The following is a 19,844-nucleotide window of genomic DNA, read 5'->3' on the forward strand; positions in this document are numbered from 1 at the left end:
AAAAAAAATTATAAACTCCAGTAATACCTCGTACCCTATTCCGGCAATGAATATGGGTAGGGGGTATTACATTTGTTGGTATCAGAGCTACGATTTAGCCGGTTCTAGGACCGTTGTAGCAAATACGAGATTAGCTATACATGCCATTTAAATTATTATTGATAGTGTGATATCTCCTGACCATTTAAAATGTGTTTTTCTTATCGTAATGTCATCTGACCGAGCTCAATCTAAGGAAGCTGGGAGTCATGCTCCGGCTTCAGTACAAAGAGAAGAAACTAGCAATAGAAGGCCCGAGACAGAGGGTCGAGAGGACGAGGCAAAAACAGCCTTCTTTCAAATGATGAATGAATGGTTTAATCAATACTTAAGAACTAACCCTATAGTGCAGCAAGTTCAAGCTCCCCCTCCTGCTCCTCCACTGGTTCCCGAGATCCTACAGGGTACAGGTACTGAATCTGTCAGAAAAGGGAAAGCTCTAGTAGATAAAATTCTAAAATATGGGGCCGAAGAATTTCAAGCAGCAGTTGATGATGATTCTGAACGGGTTGAATTTTGGTTAAAAAACACTACTCGGGTTTTGGAGGAATTATCTTGTACACCAGAAGAATGTCTAAAATGTGCCGTCTCACTGCTAAAAGACACAGCTTACCATTGGTGGAATACTAAAGCTTCAGTTGTTCCAAAAGAAGAAATTACATGGGAATTCTTTCAGACTGAGTTTAGAAAGAAATATATCAGCTAGAGGTTTCTCGATCAGAAGAGAAAAGAATTTCTTGAGTTGAAACAAGGTAACAAATAAGTATCTGAGTATGAAAGAGAATTTGTTTGATTGAGTAAATATGCTCGAGAATGGGTACAGTCAGAAGCTGAAATGTGCAAACGATTCGAAGAAGGGTTGAATGAAGTCATTAAGCTATTGATCGAAATTCTTGAAAATCGAGAGTTTGCTACATTGACAGAGAGAGCTTATAAAGCAGAAGAATTGAGCAAAGAAAAGAAATAGACTGAGAGGGAAGCTCGAATTTTTAGTAAAAGACCGATGGAAAAATCCCAGTTTTCTGCTTCAAAGAAATTGAAGAAGTATCAGGATCGTTTTACCTCAGCCACTGGGTATTTGGGCAGAGAGCGAGGTTCCCAACGCACTAATCTAAGACCTTCTACTCCATCAGTGACCAGTGTTGGCAGTGTTGGCACTCCTAAGCCAAGATGCCAGTACTGTAATAAAGCTCATTTTGGTGAATGTCGATTAAAGAGCGGGGCTTGTTACCGATGTGGTTCTTTTGACCATTTCCTCAAAGATTGTCTAGAAAGGGGTGAAAAAGAAGCTGAACAGATATCGAAGCCGAGTAATCCAGTTTCGAGAGGTAGACCACCTCGACCATCTGGTAATGTCAGTGGTAGTCGAGGAGCTATGAAAGATATTGCAGGCAAGTCTGAAGCACGAGCACCTTCTAGGACATATGCCATTCGTGCTAGAGAAGATGCCTCAGCACCTGATATTATTACTGGTACATTTTCTTTACTTGATACTGATATTACTGCATTGATTGATCCTGGTTCTACGTATTCATATATATATATGTGTTAAACTTGCAATTGTTAAAAATTTATCTGTTGAACCTACTGAATTTGTGGTTAAAGTCTCAAACCACCTGGGTCAGTCTGTGTTGGTGGATAAAATTTGTAAAAATTGTCCACTGATGGTAAGAGGTTATTGTTTCCTGGCTGATTTGATGTTATTGCTATTTGATGAATTTGACATGATATTGGGCATAGATTGGTTAACCCAACATGATGCGGTAGTAAATTGTAGACAAAAATATATTGTGCTAAAATGTCAAAATGGTGAGTTACTCCAGGTTAAATCTGATCAGACAGAGGGGTTATCTGATGTGATTTCAGTAATGGCAACACAAAGGTATGTCAAAAATGGGTATGATGCTTACTTGGCTTATGTACTCGACACCAAAGTATCTGAGTCAAAAATACAGGCAGCTCCAGTGGTATGTGAATTTTTCAATGTGTTTCCAGAGGAATTACCAGGATTGCCACCAGAAAGAGAAGTGGAATTTTCTATAAATTTGATTCCTGGAACTACTCTGATTTCCATAGCTCCGTACTAGATGGCTCCTACAGAATTAAAAGAGTTAAAGACACAGTTGCAAGAGCTTGTTGATAGGGGTTTTATTCGACTGAGTCATTCACCTTGGGGTACTCCGGTTTTGTTTGTGAAAAAAGAAAGACGGGTTTTTGAGATTGTGTATCGACTATCAATAGCTTAATAAAGTAACCATAAAGAATAAGTACCCGTTACCCCAGATTGATGATTTATTTGATTAGCTGAAAGGTGCTACTGTGTTTTCAAAGATTGATCTTCGATCGGGTTATTATCAGCTACGGGTAAAGGAGTCAGATGTGCCAAAAACAGCCTTTAGAACCAGGTACGAGCATTATGAGTTTCTGGTTATGCCGTTTGGGCTAACTAATGCACCTGCAGTATTCATGGATTTGATGAACTGGATATTCAAACCGTACTTAGACAGATTTGTAGTAGTATTTATTGATGATATTTTGGTTTATTCTCGGGATGAAGAAGAACATCCAGAACATTTGAGAATTATGCTGCAAATTCAGCGAGAGAAGCAGTTATATGGTAAATTCAATAAATATGAATTTTGGCTCCGAGAAGTGGGTTTTCTTGGACACATTATATCTGCCGAAGGCATCAGGTTAGATCCAAGTAAAATCTCAGCTATTGTCAATTGGAATCCACCAAAGAATGTATCTGAAGTTAGAAGTTTATTGGGTTTAGCTGGTTATTATCGGATATTTGTACAGGGATTCTCTATGATAGCTTCTCCGATGACTCGATTATTACAGAAAGATGTAAAGTTTGAGTGGACTGATGAATGTCAGTAGAGTTTCAACCGATTGAAAGATCTACTAACGAAAGTACCTGTATTAGTACAGCCTGAACCGGGTAAGGAATTTGTTATTTATAGTGATGCTTCATTAAATGGTTTAGGTTGCGTCTTAATGCAAGAAGGTAAAGTAATAGCCTATGCTTCAAGACAACTTAAACCACATGAAAGAAATTACCCAGTACATGATCTTGAATTAGCTACTCGTATTTATACCAAGATATGGCGGCATTACTTGTACGGTGAGAAATGTCATATTTATACTGATCATAAAAGCTTGAAATATTTGATGATACAGAAAGATTTGAATTTGAGACAGCGAAGGTGGCTTGAACTGATAAAGGACTATGATTTAATTATTGATTACCATCCAGGTAAGGCTAATGTTGTAGCTGATGCTTTGAGCCTAAAATCTCTATTTGCTTTACGAGCTATGAATACCTGGTTATCATTGACTGATGATGGTTCAATCCTAGCAGAATTAAGAGCTAAACCGACATTTTTACAGTAAATATGTGAAGCTCAGAAGAATGATGAGAAGTTACAAGTTAAACGGGCACAGTGTGAGTCAGGTAATGATTCTGAATTTCAGATTGATTCTGATGGTTATTTATTATTCAGAGGTAGGGTATGTGTACCTCAGAATTCAAAGCTCATACAGAAGATTCTACGCGAGGCTCACAGCAGTACTATGTCTGTACATCCGGGGAGTAATAAAATGTATAATGATCTGAAAAAAATGTACTAGTTGTCGGGAATGAAACGTGATATCTCTGAGTTTGTATCAAGGTGTTTAATATGTCAGCAAGTTAAAGCTAAACATCAGGTACCTTCGGGGTTACTTCAGCCAATTACTATACCAGAATGGAAATGGGAAAGAATCACTATAGATTTTGTATTGGGGTTACCTTTGTCTCTGAGGAAAAAAGATGCTATTTGGGTGACTGTTGACCGATTGACAAAGTCAACTCACTTTATTCCAGTACGTATGAATTATTCTTTAGATAAACTAGCTGAACTGTACATATCTAAGATTGTCAGGCTACATGGAGTGCCTGTCTCCATTATATCAGATAGAGATCCCCCATTTACGTCTCCTTTTTGGGACAAATTGCAAGAAGCCTTGGGTACTCAGTTGTATTTCAGCACTGCATTTCATCCTCAGACAGATGGTCAATCTGAGCGTGTAATTCAAGTATTGGAAGATATGCTCCGATGTTGTATACTAGAGTTCGAAGGTAATTGGGAGAGGTATCTACCTTTGATTGAATTTGCTTACAATAATAGTTATCAGTCGAGTATTAAAATGGGTCCGTATGAAGCTTTGTATGGTAGAAAATGTAGAACACCGTTATATTGGACAGATCTCAGTGAAAGGAAGATACATGGGGTTGATTTGATCCGGGAAACAGAAGAAAAAGTAAAGGTTATTTGGGATAGTCTAAAAGCAGCTTCCGATCGTCAAAAATCATATGCCGACCTTAAACGAAAAGAGATTGAATTTCAAGTCGGTGAAAAGGTATTCCTGAAAGTGTCTCCTTGGAAGAAAGTCCTCCGATTCGATTGAAAGGGTAAACTGAGTCCAAGATTTATTGGGCCATATGAAATCATAGAAAGAATTGGACCGGTCGCTTATCGATTGGCATTACCACCGGAACTTGATAGAATCCATAATGTTTTTCATGTATCTATGTTACGACGATATCGATCAGATTCTTCACATGTTATTTCTCCGACAGAAGTGGAGATTCAATCGGATATGACTTACAGTGAAGAACCGGTCAAGATATTGGCACGGGAGACAAAAGAGCTTAGAAATAAAAAGATAAATTTGGTGAAAGTATTGTGGAAAAAGGATGGGATTGAGGAAGCGACATGGGAACCGGAGGAGCCAATGAGGAAACAATACCCAAATCTCTTTACTGATAAGATTTTCGAGGACAAAAATCCTTAAAGGGGGGGAGAGTTGTAATGGCCTAAATTCAAAGTTATCGGAACAGTGGTTTCGTAACCACAAATCTGATTTAAAGAGAAATTTATTTCAATATTTTTGCACAAAAATTGATATGATAGGAAAATCGTATAAAAATATTGATAGAAAAATTTTATCGATTTAGTGGTTTGTTAGAAAAAGAAATTATTGAAGAAATTGGGTAAAAACAAGGTATCGGGACCTCTATCTCATAAAACCGAGTCAAAAATAATTTTATAAATATTTATGAAATGTTAGTAATGTGGTATTAAAATTTCATTAGGAAATTTTAATGTTTGGGTAGTCAATTAAATGAAAAGGACTAAATTGTAATAGGTGTAAAAGTTGCTAGAATGATTAAATAGCTTAAGAGTCTAATGAGAAAGGATTTAAAAGGAAATTAGACCCAAAATTTATTATGGCTGGACGGCAAGGGCATGAAATCAGCAGGAAAATTGATAAATTAAGGGCAAAATTGAAATATTGCAAAATTAACTAAATAAAGCTAGGACTAAATAGGAAATATCTAGATTTCTCTTCAATTCCAGCAGCTAAAAACGCCATAGGAGGGTTCTCTAAGCTTGTATTTCATAATTTTTGCACCAAGTGAGTTAATCCTTGCCTTTTTCTTGTAATTTTTGTGTTTCTAAGACTTTTACAACTTGGTCCTACTATTAAATTCATTATTTTTTGATTTCATTGATGAAATTGAAAGTCACCATGGTTGAGTGTTGTAAGTTTATGATGAAATAGAATGAAATTAAAGCTTTAATTTGTTTATGAGATGATTTTATTAGGTAATTTAAATAAAAATTGATTTTTAGGACCTAATTGTGAAAATGCTTGGAATTAAAGTCTATTGCTGAAATTCTAATTCCTAAAGGTTGTAAACTAGTTTAAGGTGATAGAATAAAAAGTTAATTGAGAAAAATCAGCTCAATTGAGAAGCTAATTGAGTAGGGACGAAATTATCATTTATTAAAAGCTTAGAGGAAAAATGGTAATAAACAGCTTGCACAAAAACAGTTTGGACAGCAGCAGTAGACTAACTTTGAAAAATCACCATAAATTGTAGAAATCGAATTAGAAGATAAAAAAAATATGGAACTAAATCTTATTGAGTCTAGTTTCTTATAGAATAAATAGTGTAAGCAATGGATTTGTAAATTTTGAGATGTAATGAATTTTCTAAGACAAGGTCAGAATGAATTCGGGTTCCCCTGTTATGACTTTGAAAAGTCATAAAAATTTGAATAAAAATAATTAGGGGCTTAAATTTATATTCCTAGAATCCTGAATGAGTCTATTTTTAATAGAAATAAACAGAAACATCATCCTAATTTTTTATGAAGAGATAATTAATTTTTAGTGAAGAAGGGTTAGAACTATCAAACAGCAGAACAGGGGTGACTTTAAAGAATAAACTGTACTTATTGGCTAAATCAAAAATTCTAAATATTTTATTGTAAAAAGATATATTAGTCTAGTTTTAAAAAAAATTAACGGATTTTAATTTTGAGTTCCGTAGTTCGAGTTATAAATAATTTAGTGACTATGAATCAAATAGATAACTTTGAATAAACTATAAATAATAATAGTTGAATTATAGAGAATGTTGCATATGAACATGAAATGTATTAAATTGATAATTAAATTTATTTATTTAGATCCAGAAAATTCAAATCTGAAGCTAGATCGAGGAAAGGAAAAGTTCGGATTAGTAGATTTTTTGTTTACAAACAAGTATTAAGGTAAGTTCGTGTAACTTGAATTATATTCTTAAATGCTTGAAATGCATGTTTTGATATGAATATGATTTGAATGTTCATTATATGAAAATTTATGAAACATTGACATATTTGATAAAAGGGAAGAAATCCGGTTGAATGAAAGGAAAATTCGATGGATCTCGAAAAGAATTGAAGGTAAAAGGATCTAGCCGAACGGTGATCCTATCTGATATAGCCCTCCGAAGAATATGTGGAAAATGGATTTAGCCTGGACGGTAATCTGAATTAGGTCCGAATTTAGCTTTGGATTGGTAATTGGATCCAAGCTCATTAGAGTAATTGTCGTTGAGGATTTAGCACTGGTGGTAATCCCACCGTAAGGTTGAGGTTCATGAGTGTGCTCTCTAAAATGGAAATGTCGCATATGAATATGAATTGACGGACCGAATTGTACACTAAAAGTGTACCTCGAAAATCCATCGAAATTCGATAAATTCAATGGGATAAATATGGAAAAATAACAAGGAAATGGAAATTATGTTATTGATGAGCTCATCAATCATGGTATATATTATTGGTACATGGAAATTATTGTACTAACTTGAATGTTGAGTTTGTGCATATTAGGGTAATAATGCATTGAATGGATTTATGAATGTTTATTGTATTGTATTGAAAATATTAGGTAAGTATAGTCCTTGTTACATGAGCTTACTAAGCACAAAGTGCTTACCCTGTTTCCTTTTTTTCTGTTTTGTAATGTTAAGAGCTCGGATGTTGGATTTGGTCGGAGACACATCACACTATCAACCTCAGGATTTCGGTATATAAAGAAACTTTATTTTGGAAATCAATGGCATGTATAAGCTAATAAAGTAAATGACTCAGTGAAATGAATGTAGAGTTAGCCATTGGTATGGTTAACGAACCTGGTTTTGGGTATGTGATGACGTTATCTTATAAATATGCATGAATTTATCTTGAAAATATGTTGAATTGGTTTGGTTGATGTGGATTGGTCTCGATTTAATATTGGAAGGAAGGTTAGATATTTATAAAGGGGTTATATTGAATATAAAAAAAATCGTAAACTCCGGTAATACCTCGTACCCTATTCCGGCAATGAATACGGGTAGGGGGTATTAAACACATGGGCGTGTGACCCTTAAATCAAAGAAAATTTTCTAAGTCTGCCAAAGTTTGCAAATGTTATCAGTTTAGTCTCGAACCACATCTAAGCATATTTTAAGGTCTCGTAGAGCTTTATAAGGGACAATATGATTATGTTTGATTGGTGTTCATGTGATAATGGATTTATGTGTGAGAAATGTATGATTTACGTTGTGATTTGTTCGGTAATGCCTCGTAACCCTATTCTGGCTATAGATACGGGTTAGGGTGTTACAAGATCAGCCTTGGTGAACCTCTTTGGAGGTTTGGTTTCTCTTCTAGGTCTGTTCCTAGCAATAGAATATTGTGGTGAAGAAGAAACTCTACTCTAAGTTTCTGTACTAACTTGAAGAGTAGACTCTGTTGTAGATCCTAGATCAATCTGAAACTCCACCTACTTCACACGTGTATTTGATTTCTACTAGTCTTTATCGGAAGAGACTTTATAAAATAAGTTAGGCAGCATAGCAGTTTCATAAAAAAATAACATCTCTGTTAATCACAGCTTTTCTATTTTCACGAGACCATAAATTATACCCTTTAACACCAGCCTTATATCCAAGAATAACACACTTAATAGATCTAGGTTCCAGTTTACCTTTATTAACATGAACATATGCAAGACACCTAAAACTCTTCAAATCAGAATCAGTAGCAAGAGTACCAGATCATACCTTTTATGGAGTCTTTTTCTTAATGGCAACGAACAAAAACCGATTAATAAAAAAAAACATACAGTAAAGATCTCTTTAACCCAAAACGAATTTGGAAAACAAGTATTTGACAACATACATCGAACCTTTACCATGATTGTTCTATTCCTTCGTCCTACAACGCCGTTTTGCTATGGAGTGTGGCAAATTGTCAAGTGTCTTATGATTCTTTCTGATTTACACAATTCATTAAACTCATCAGAACAAAATTCCAAGCCACTATCGGTGTCTTATTTGTTTTCTTGCTTACTTCTCGATCATAGTCTTTCAAGCCTTAAACATGGAAAACACATCATTTTTCTGCTTCAAGAAAAATGCCCAAATTTTTCTGGAAAAATCATCAATGATCGTCAGCATATAATTAGCGCCACCCCTGGAAGGCACTCTAGATAGTCCCTAAAGATCCAAATGAATATAATCCAGGGTTCTCTTGTGTTATGGATTCCTCTAGTGAGTTGAACTCTCTTTTGCTTCCCAAAACGTAGTGCTTACAAAACTTCAGTTTGCTAATGTCTTGTCCATCAAGAAGTCCCCTTTTGCTTAATTTTATCACGCCACTCTCATTCATATGCCCTAGACGTATATGCCAAAGTTTAGTAACATCGTTATTTGGCTAGGAAGAGGAAGCGATGACTGCATCACCAGTAACAGTTGAACCTTACAAAATATATAACTTGGCAGTCTTTCTTTGCCCTTTCATCACAACGAGAGAACCCTTCCTAATCTTTAGAACCCCACTTTCAGCTGTGTTCCAACTTTACAGAAAAAGTCAGTTTAGTTCTTAATTAAAATTTTCTTTTGTCTTTTTTAGCCTTTAAATTTGTGTTTTTTATTAAATAACCCCAAAATAGATGAAAATGTTAACTTTTTTTAATTTGTTGATGTGACATACATGTGAATTGCCACATAGATGACACATCAACATTTAATTAAAATTTTAAAATTCAAAAAAATTTTAAAAATTAAAATCAATAAAATTATTTAAAAGTATAAAAATCATAAATAAATTAATTAAATATTGACATGTCATTCACATGTATGTCACGCTAATAAAATCAAAATACGCTAATTTTTCTATTCATTTTAGAGTAATTTAACAAAAAAATAAATTTAAGGATTAAAAAAAACGAAAAAATAAATAAAAAGTTAAAATGACTTTTTCTATAAAATTTGAGGCCCAAAAAGTTTTTATTTTGAGAAAAGAAAGCTGCGGTCCAGCAACTTAACCCAATGCATCAAAGAAAATGTTTGGGGGGGGGGTTTAAGCCTTTTGTTCCATAACGAACAGGGTTATTGAGAACAAACCCCCTAAATCACTTGAAGCCCTGCAAGTTCACTTTTTTATATTCGTATCAGCCCATTAAGCTCGTAGCTTCATGGGGATGTATACACCTATCCATTTGCACATAACCCACACTCATTATTTTTGTCCTATATAGTCTGACAAACGTATTTAAAATAAAAAAGCTTCATGTGGAAAAACCTTGAAAAACAAAGAAAGAATGGTTACTGTGAAGAAAGGTCATTTATCTCTCATTTACTACGGTGGTACCACAAAAAGCTAAGGTTTTGAATACCCAGTTGGGAAGTACAAGGACAGCCCATGCAAAAGACCAAAACCAAGGCTAAAATGTAACTACTCATCCAGGTAGGGGACCCCTAACTCACTGTGCCAACACACAACCGAATACCCCCAGTGCAAGCAGTTTCTCTCTTTTCCTCTCACAAGAACAAAAAAAAAATGGTCCATCCCCATCTCATCATTATTGCATTACAAGAAGAAGAACAAGAACAAGTTAGAAGATGCTATTGCCATTTGCCAGTCACATGGCAAAAGGGGAAAAAAATTGCAGGAGGAGAGTGAGTGAAGAGTGAAGACAAAGTAAAGTTGTAAAAGGAACACAAGAAAAGGAAGATAGCAGGTGGAATAGACATACACATATATAAAGGAAGTGATACCTTAGCTTTCTGGGTAGCCGGCATTAATTGAGGGAGAGCTAAGTGAAGGACAAAAGAAAGAGAAAAAAAACACTGAGCCCCTATGACATCCCCAGGTATGTCAGAAACCTGCAGTTAGCCCCACCTCTTCCCTTTTGCTTATCTTCTGTAAATATATATATATACATTTACTAGCCCTATGCATAAAAATATATAAGAATATATTGGAGTTGTCTCTTTAGTCTTTACGGCTGTTGTGGACCCAATGAGTTGTTGCTGTCAAATTCCATCTCTATATTTCACTAGAGTTGCAGTGGTTTTATGGGATCAGCTGCCACCCTTTTGCACTGTCATTGTTAATGCTCTGTCTACACAAAAGATTAAATCATTAAATAAAATTCATTAAGTAATCAAATTCCACCCATCATTCCATGGGGAGAGGATTGAGTTAATCAGAGCCGTGAAATATTGATATTTTGGATGAGAATAGGCAGATAATAAAATCTACTTTACAAGGCACATGGAATATGGAATGTTAAGGGAAAAGCAAGGGAAGCGTGCCTATTCTCTTCACTTTCTCTTTTCTCTTTTCTCTTTTGCTTCCTCTTTAGTTTTTCACCATGGAAAAAGTTTTCCCACAACAACGTCATTGCTAGGGTAATTTAGATGATGCTATTATTTATTTTTACAAAGGAAAATGTAGCTCATTGGAAAATTCTCAAAATTCACGCATAACATGTTGGAAGTAAACATGGGTATTTGTTATTTAATTTCATTTTAATATCCATCGTATTAACCAAATACCCCTTTTCCATCCCATACAAATTCCGTTTTCTTCTCCATGCCTACTTGGACTCGGTATATTATGGCCACCTGTTGTAACAAATTATGTTCATTTAATGTCAAATCAACTCAAGTTTGGCTTGGATTTTATGTTGACTTCAGTGTACACGAGTCAATTTTTTCAATAGAAGTAGCATAAATGACTTAGTTTGTACATAGATTTTTTTAATTATAGTAATTTAATCCACGTTAGGTTTGAAACGGTAATCTTTTTCATCAATTATATAATCTTTTTCATCAATTATATATGTTAAATTTCTGTGACTCAAATTCATGTTAAAAAAATAAAATACAGTCGTAAGGGGATATGTGAGGGTGAAGGCCGTATCCACCTCATATCCCCATTAAGCATAAAATTAGATTGGGGTTGTGACTCGGCTCTCGCGGTACGATACAAGCTGCATAAACGGAATTCGTAGAGAAGTATACTTCTTTTATTTGATATTAATTTTACAAGTAGAATCCGTATAGAATTTCTCTCCTTCTATTTGACATTGATTAGAATAAATTTTTTCAACTTATAAATAGAAGTACATGAAACTCCTCTTAGATCATACAAATTTCAACATTAGTGAATTTTCTTTTCTGTGTGCTCTTATTTTTCCTTTCTTTTTGCTTTGCTATTGTTCTACATTGCTATTATCAATGTTCATTTTTATAGTATATTTTTTTATATATAATAACAAATTTAATCATCAAACTTTACAAATTCTATCAATTTGATCTTGATTTACCAAATTTAACCCATAACACTTACACATTTTATCAATATTTTTACATAATATATAAACATCAAGGCCTTAATTTGTTTTTATATCAATCAAAATTATATACAATTGACAAAAAATATTAATGTTTTGATTAACTGTCCTTAATTTCTCACTTTCAAAATTGATAAGGACTAAATTACTCCAATTGTTTTTGAGAAAGATTAAATTACTTAATATTGAAATTGAAAGGGGCCGAGAGGTTTTTTACCAATTTGTTAATAATAACAATAATTTAATGATTAATGTGATGAAATTAAAAGTTTGTAGCATACATGAAGGTTGATTTTTTTTTAATAATTAAGGTGTAGGGTAAACAGATATGAATATATTTTATAAATGTATTTAATTTTTAAAAAATTAATTTTACTAAATATCTTCAAATTAGTACTTTATTTTAAATTGGTCCTCAAAATTTAAGACATTTTAATTACATCCTTATATTGTATCAATTAGGTCATTTTATTATTAAAATCGTTAAATGACATATCAAATCTTATGTAGTTAAATTTAAAATAATTTTTAAATAAAACGTTCCAATATAACTTTTAAAGGTAAAAACTAAAGTAATTAAAAAAGAGAGTGTGAATGATAAAGCATTCGTAAAAGCTTTGGAAACATCAAAACCAAAATCTTTACAACATTTATTTTAGTATTATTAATTTCTTTCTTAAAATTTTCATTTTAGATTATGTAGTATAAAATCGATATATCATTTAACAATTAAATTAATAATTTTAATAATGAAAAGATTTAATTGATATAAATAAATATTTAAAGTTTAGTACAATGTTTTGGTGCTATGTATTATTAAAAGATTACACATTTAATGTTTATGTTTTAATAATTTGTGAGATAATAATAATAATAATAATAATCATCTTATACAGGAAATGGATAGTGAAGGGTATCACGGGAACGTAATGAGCTTAAATCCAAAGAAGGAAAATAAACTATCAAAGCTAAACGTGGTCCATGTTGTTTGCACGCCTCCTCTCTCTCTCTCTCTCTCTCTCTCCCCAAAGTTTTTGGATTTGCATATCACTAAATATTTATTTTATTACCCACTAATTAACATAAATGTAAAAGTGAATATGAAAATATTTAAAAATAAAAATAAAACCCAAACTCTCATCTCTTCTTTTTAACCCTTAATTGGAAACTTGGTGCCATGCATGGCATTGCATTACAATGCACTCTTTCTCATTCTCTTAGCCTGCCATCTTTCCATTGTCGTTTATGTGCTTCCTTTTTGTTCATATATACAAGCTGGTACAATTTTACATCACCACCTATCAAATGATTGACTGCAGTCGTCTTACAGGAAAAAAAGGCAACTGAGTGAGTGCAGAAACGAAAAGTTGAAAATCCCCAAATCCCAGAAGGCTGGGGAGACTGCAAGTACTGGAAGGGGTTAAAGGGTCATTTCAGGAAAGGAAAAAAAAAGCTTGAAAGATATATGGGAAGGGAAACCATGTTGGCAGGAAACACAGTCCATGGGAAGGGAAACCATGTTGGCAGGAAACACAGTCCATGATCACAGTAGATTCTATTCACATGAAGTTGATGGTATTGAACAGTTTGTATGGGTATTTGCCCCTGAAATCCATAATTGAAGATACTGTATCTATGAGACTATCATCCATCCCTATCCATAATTGATGATATTTTTGAATTCCACTCTTTTTTTTATTAGACTGTTACGAGTTGAAGATTTTTAAGTTTTGACCAAAAGGATTTGAGTTTTATTCTAAATTTATTTTTAATATAATTACATTTACAGAGCCAGTTGTAGTTTTATTCATAAAAACTTTTTAGCTTTCATATTTTTGAGAATATTTGGACATGTTTCACTGTACCTTTTGTGTATATCATTAATAAAAGTGGATTAGGCATATAATGAATCCTTCAATTTTCAAATCAAATTCTGGTTTTATACTATCTATGAGTGGAAAGTGAGAATGAGTATTGATGGATTAATTATAGAAAATAGGTGAGAATTATATTCTTTTTGTATTTCTTATAGAATAGTCATTTTGGTTATGTTTGGTACCTCTCAACTAATAATTTGAGTTAAGTAAATTTGGTAGAACACATTAATTTCAGCGATTTCCTAAATATACAAGACAAATCCAAGCAAATTTAGCCATCTACATTTCCATACTCGCAATCTACTTGCTATTTCTTTATAAATATGGGGCTTTCTTAAGTTTTTAATGCATTGGAGTTTATCAAATTTAATTATTTAATACAAATTTTCATAAATAATTTTACTAACATTGATTATAATTCTTTTGGGGAAATCTATGCGTATAAACGTTGTTTGTATTTTTTTTAATATTGATGATTTATAACAATATGACATCAAAATCTTTTTAATATAAAACTCAAAAAAGGACATTAATTTACGAGAAATTTTGTAAAATTTTAAGTGGACATCCAAAATACAAGGAATTGGTATGAAAATGAGAAAAATAACATATGCGGAATTTCTGTAATTTATGTAGGACAATGGATATCACGAGCTGGCATAATAAACCTATCACGTAAGGAACAACAATATTGTCTTAATATTATTAAATCTCCTCCAAATTCTTTTGTATTTAACATATAAACAATTTATTTTATCCTCGCTCCAATTAACTCATCACAAAATAGGGGAAAAAAAAAACCGACAGAATGCTTTATCCAATTTGGTGTTGTATATTTCTTGTGATCATAACATATATAGTTAATTTAAGCATTTTTCAAAGCAACAAAAAACACATACTAAATATAGTTAAAAGTATAATTAATTACTCATCCGGTTTATATGCATATCATGGGAAGGAAGTATACGTAGAAATAAGCATTAGGTACTTTCAAGGAAGAATTAGGGTTCAAACTTCTATTAGGAGATAATCAGAAATCCAAAAAGAAATAATTTTTATGAATAGTATAAGGCTTGATTCCAAAAGAAAATGGTGTTACAGTATAATGGTTTTTTTAGAAGCAATGATTACTTCTTTTACGCTTCATGTTTTTTAGAACCATAATACTGTTTCATGTTCTTTTAACCTTAACCCTAATTAAGGTTCAAAAAATTGCAGCTATTATGGTTTTTTTAAGAAGCATTTATTACTTCTTTTTTGCTTCATGTTTTCTTGCTCTCTCTCTCTCTCTCTCTCTCTCTCACTCCACAAATGGTAAATTTTAAGAGCACAAGTTCCTCATGTTTACAGATCAAATATAATAACTTAGTCCTGATTAGTTGATTCATAAACATCCAAATGCATGTGCTAGGCTAATTAACCATCATTGTATAGCATACAGCAAGAAAACATGAAGCAAATGAAACTTGATCAAAGTCAGTCCTTAGGGTTAAACAAAATATATGATGGGGATATATGGTCAGCAAAAGCTGATATGTTTAATCTAGGGTTCTGATGTTGAGAAGGTGGGAACAGCTTAATATGCATACTCCCAAAGAACTAAAATCAGCCTAACCCTAGACAGATTCAGCTACCATTCAATATTTATGAAGGAAATTAAACTGACGATGAACTTTGCAATATATAAAAGATGAAGTTTCTTCTGTCTCCTGAAAAAGGGTATTTTTTTTGTTACTAATATTGGCCTTGGGTTGGGTCTAAGATAGGTAACAAACTAGGGAAACTATGGTGAAGACATCATTAATAGTTTCAATCAATTATTACGACTAATGTGCAAGTTGCAGTCTAATCTGATATATTTCTTTTACAATATTCGGTGGCCATTACTTTTTTTTTTTTGGGGGGGGGGTGGGGCGGGGTGAACTTTTTTTAAACCAAAAAAAAAAAGAAAGATAAAAGGTGATCCTGCTCTTCTACTTAAGCTGAGACAATCTAAGTTTTGATGAAAAAACAATGATGATAAGTATCAGAACATAAGCACATGGTAAAAGCTCCACCATGTTTGATATCTCTTGACTACTTGACCACTATGCAAACTATGCAATGAAAGCAAAAGGTGGAAATTACTGCAAACAAATTCTTCTAAAAGAAAAAAGTAAACATGCAGTGCACGCTAATAAGAACAGGAGGATGAGTTCATTCAATGCATAAGGGGTTTGATATATATATGAAGTGAGAAAAATCCTATACCTTATAAAAAGCCCTGCAAATTTGACTGCACCAGCTGCATGCTGTGTCCAATGAAGCAGCGACAAGAGAAACTGAACAACCTAGCAAGGTAAAAAAAAAAAACCAAGAAAGAGAGCAATTTGGATTTACATCAGATGGCTAACACTCTCTGCTCATTTACTGAGGAGTCAGCAAAAAGGTGGTTATTAACTAAACCACAGTGGAGAGAGAGAGAGAGAGAGAGAGAGAGAGAGAGAGAAAATTAAAGAATTTTTACAAGCATAATAAATGTCACGGGTTACGAAGCTACGGGAAATAAAGATAATTTTCAGTGGAACCACAATGGGGTGGGATACATTGAGAGACCAAAGCCCTACAGAGAGACCAAACATGAAATCCGGGGCTTCATTGATCTATGTCTAATGTAACTATCTATGTGTAATACTGTTTTTTTATAGACAAGTTCAAAGCATCTCATTTCTAACTAAAATCTTCACAGACACCCAAACCTTGACTTCACTTGTGTACTAATTATGCTGTAAACCAACCACCTTGAAATCTGGGATTTTGGTTCCCTTCCTCCCTTTTTTTTTATTTAGTATAGGAAAGGCTATGATCACATATCAGCATTTGCATGTTTCCACAGCCGGGTCTTCTCCTTCATAAGAATTAAGAACTGGTAAATTGAAGAAAAAAGTGGATTAGCAGGTAGCCTTTGCAGAATGTAGGGTGTTTTACTGTGGGGAATTGATAAATTTGTCCTGGTGTTATATATCAAAATCCAATGACAAGGAAGCCTTCCCTTTGTTGGCATTAAGAAAGTCAATAGGCGGTAGTACTGGGGTGCCATTGTAGAGCCTTAATTGAAGAGGATGTTGGGATGATGAAGAAAGTTGTGGACTTTGTGATGCCATTGTAGTATTTGGTATTGTAGTTGTAGATAACATGTCAGGGTTATGCGACTCCGGTATGGGGCATTCCATGTTAACCCCGAAAAGCCTTAACCTCTTCGCTGCTGCTGCACCCATGCCTTGGACCACCGGCACCGAATCAAACACAATTGGCTCTACCACTACGCCTGGCTGCTGCTGCCACTCCATCGTTGGGGCTGCTGCTGATCTAAAAAACAATACCGATCCCATTGTACCCCCTGGATTCACCACATTGTTTCCAGTTGGAAAACCACCGTAGTAGCTGTTTCGGTTCAGAGGGTTTGTCTGTGACAATTGAAAGCGATCTCTTGCTGTTGGTGGTGGCCGCATTAGTAATGGGCTCCATGGGGTATTTGAACGGTGCAAAGGCAAGTGGTGCGTATGGGGATGGAAAGAAACTGGGTCTGGTCCATCAGGTCTCCTCCTCCAATCGATAAAAAGACGGTGTTTCTCCAACTCGCCGACCCCTCTCTGGAAAGAAATTATATCGCCCGCATCAAGTTTCTTATCCTTGACGAAACGGCTCCATCCTTTGGTCATAACATAGCTTTGGCTGCTGTTCCAATAAGAGTACCTGAACCTCCATGGCTTCCCATTCCTGTCCTCGAAATTCAACAAAAGGCCTTTCTCATTGGTGGAAGAATCCAAGGGGAAATGCTTCTCGGCGTGTTGTTTTGGGATAACAAGTCTGTTCAGTTTCCCTACATCGCTTGGGGTAACTACTTTGTCGAACAATTGTTCTTTCTCGATGTTGGCAGCACTTGCACTAAGGGTTGAATCAGCTTCAGTACTTGCAGTTGCAGTAGCTGTTTCGTTATCTTCTTCAGGTTCGTACCTGTTGTTCAACCAGTTGGTACTCATTTGACGGTGGTGACCGTCGTGAATCTGATGAGCCTGTGCCTCCCATCGAGTGTTGCTAAGAGGAGGAGCCATCTGGGTTTTATGCTGAGAAGAAGAAGATGAAGGAGAAGAAGATGATGAAGAGTATGAAAAAGGAAACTTATTACCTTCTTCATTAAACCCAAAATCCATGACTTTTCTTTCGAGATCTAGACACAATAAAGATGAGGAAGATGAAGAATCAAGTATCAACCAAACAAAACCTAAAAACAAATTAAAAAAAGAAAAAAGTGGGGACTAATCGAACCAGTTGAGATTAGAAAAAAAAAAACAAACAGACAGACAGACAAAGGAAGAACACCAGGAACTATGCCATGTTACTACTTGTTATAATTTACTAGTAGAACTTTAATTTTCCTAGGGTTGAACGACTATTCAGGAGAGAAACAAGAACAGGTCTTTTAGCTTAAGCTAAAACAATTTCATCTCTCTCTCCCTACAATGAGAAGAAAGTCAGTGATTCCTTCTTTGACCAACAAGATGATCTAACACCCAAACACGAAAACAAGACTTGGAGCACAAAAATATCACACATCCATCTTCCAACTTCATCTAGTTGTTGACCTTGAAACAAGAGATAAACTATCGCAAGAAAAAGAAAAAGAGGCTTTAACTTTATTTTTTTTTTGATATATATCCAGGGGGAAGAACCTGATGAACCTCCCTCGAACCTTCTCCAGCTACCTTTCTAATTTATGTTATTGAGGCTTAATTAAGCCCTTTCTTTTTCTTTTTTTTTACTCTGGGTTTTCCTTGTTAGAGAGATTGAAAGGGAGAGAACATGTTTAAGTAATAAGTTTATACGTAGGGACCCCACGTATTACTGGTTGGGGCTCATGTGAGCTTGTCACTGTCATAATCCCGGGTGCTATGCATATTATTTTAGTAATTTTATTTGTAGGAATAAAATTATATATTAAATAAAGCCAGCTGTTGTGTATATTACTCTTTTCTATCTTTATTCTTACACATTTTTTTATCAAATTCATATAAATATTTTCATAATTGAAAGGTGATGTAACTATTAGTAACAGGAACTTTGGGGGGGGGGGGGGGTTAGGGTTTTGACTTGAAAACAAAAAAAATAAGCTCTTTGAATAAGATCCGTACAGGCCACTCTGCTATGGTGGCCATCCAGATGGAAAACGATATTTATCATCTTCATTCAATATTTAGTCCCTCAAAGGTATATGAAATTAAACAAAAATAAAAGGAAAAATAAAATAAAATAAAAGGAAAAGAAAGGATTTCTTATTTCCCACGGAATTGGTGCAGGCAGCGCATGCAGTCTCAAATGGACCCATTCAATTTAGCCACGCCTTTTATAATTGGCTTTTTTTTTTTGTCTGTTCTTCAAACCCTATCTAAATCTTACAACCAATCAATTCCTTATCATCAAAACCTCAAAAGTAAACACACTAATTTAACTTCAATCACATATTAAGTGTACAATATTTTGAGTAAAAGTTCAAGCGGAGCCTTTTGTATTAGGGGATAATAGATTGTATTTTGTTAACTTCGCTAAAACATGAGTAAATTGATTATTATACGTTATAACTAGATGTACGTGATACATCATATGTACTGTTTAATTATTTCGTCAACTACATTAATTGTTAAGAGTAAAAATAAATAAATAAAATTTAGTAAGAATGACCAGTTTACTCTTTAATTTAATAATTTTTCTATTTTTTGAGTAAAATGAACAAAATACAATTTAATTCTTGATACAAAGACTTTTATAATACTTTTACCAAAATTTTCAGGTAATTATTTATATATCTACGTGGCTTTTAATTTTGAAACCCCCGCACCGCACCTTATAACACAGTCTTCTTTGCTTTCTCAAAGTAAA

The 19,844-nt window shown here is 33.9% G+C and overlaps 1 protein-coding gene across 1 annotated transcript; it reads right to left on the bottom strand.

Moving 5' to 3' along the window:
• Positions 1–16,410: 16,410 nt before the first annotated feature.
• On the bottom strand, positions 16,411–18,754 carry LOC108465302 (B3 domain-containing protein Os03g0120900-like). The gene has a single exon (XM_017765624.2). The coding sequence runs from the start codon at positions 18,119–18,121 to the stop codon at positions 16,925–16,927; it is 1,197 nt and encodes a 398-aa protein (XP_017621113.1). The 5' UTR covers positions 18,122–18,754; the 3' UTR covers positions 16,411–16,924.
• Between the last annotated feature and the right edge of the window lie 1,090 nt (positions 18,755–19,844).

The sequence above is a fragment of the Gossypium arboreum genome, chromosome 1 (genome assembly GCF_025698485.1).
Source record: "Gossypium arboreum isolate Shixiya-1 chromosome 1, ASM2569848v2, whole genome shotgun sequence".
Classification (NCBI taxonomy): Eukaryota; Viridiplantae; Streptophyta; class Magnoliopsida; order Malvales; family Malvaceae; genus Gossypium; species Gossypium arboreum.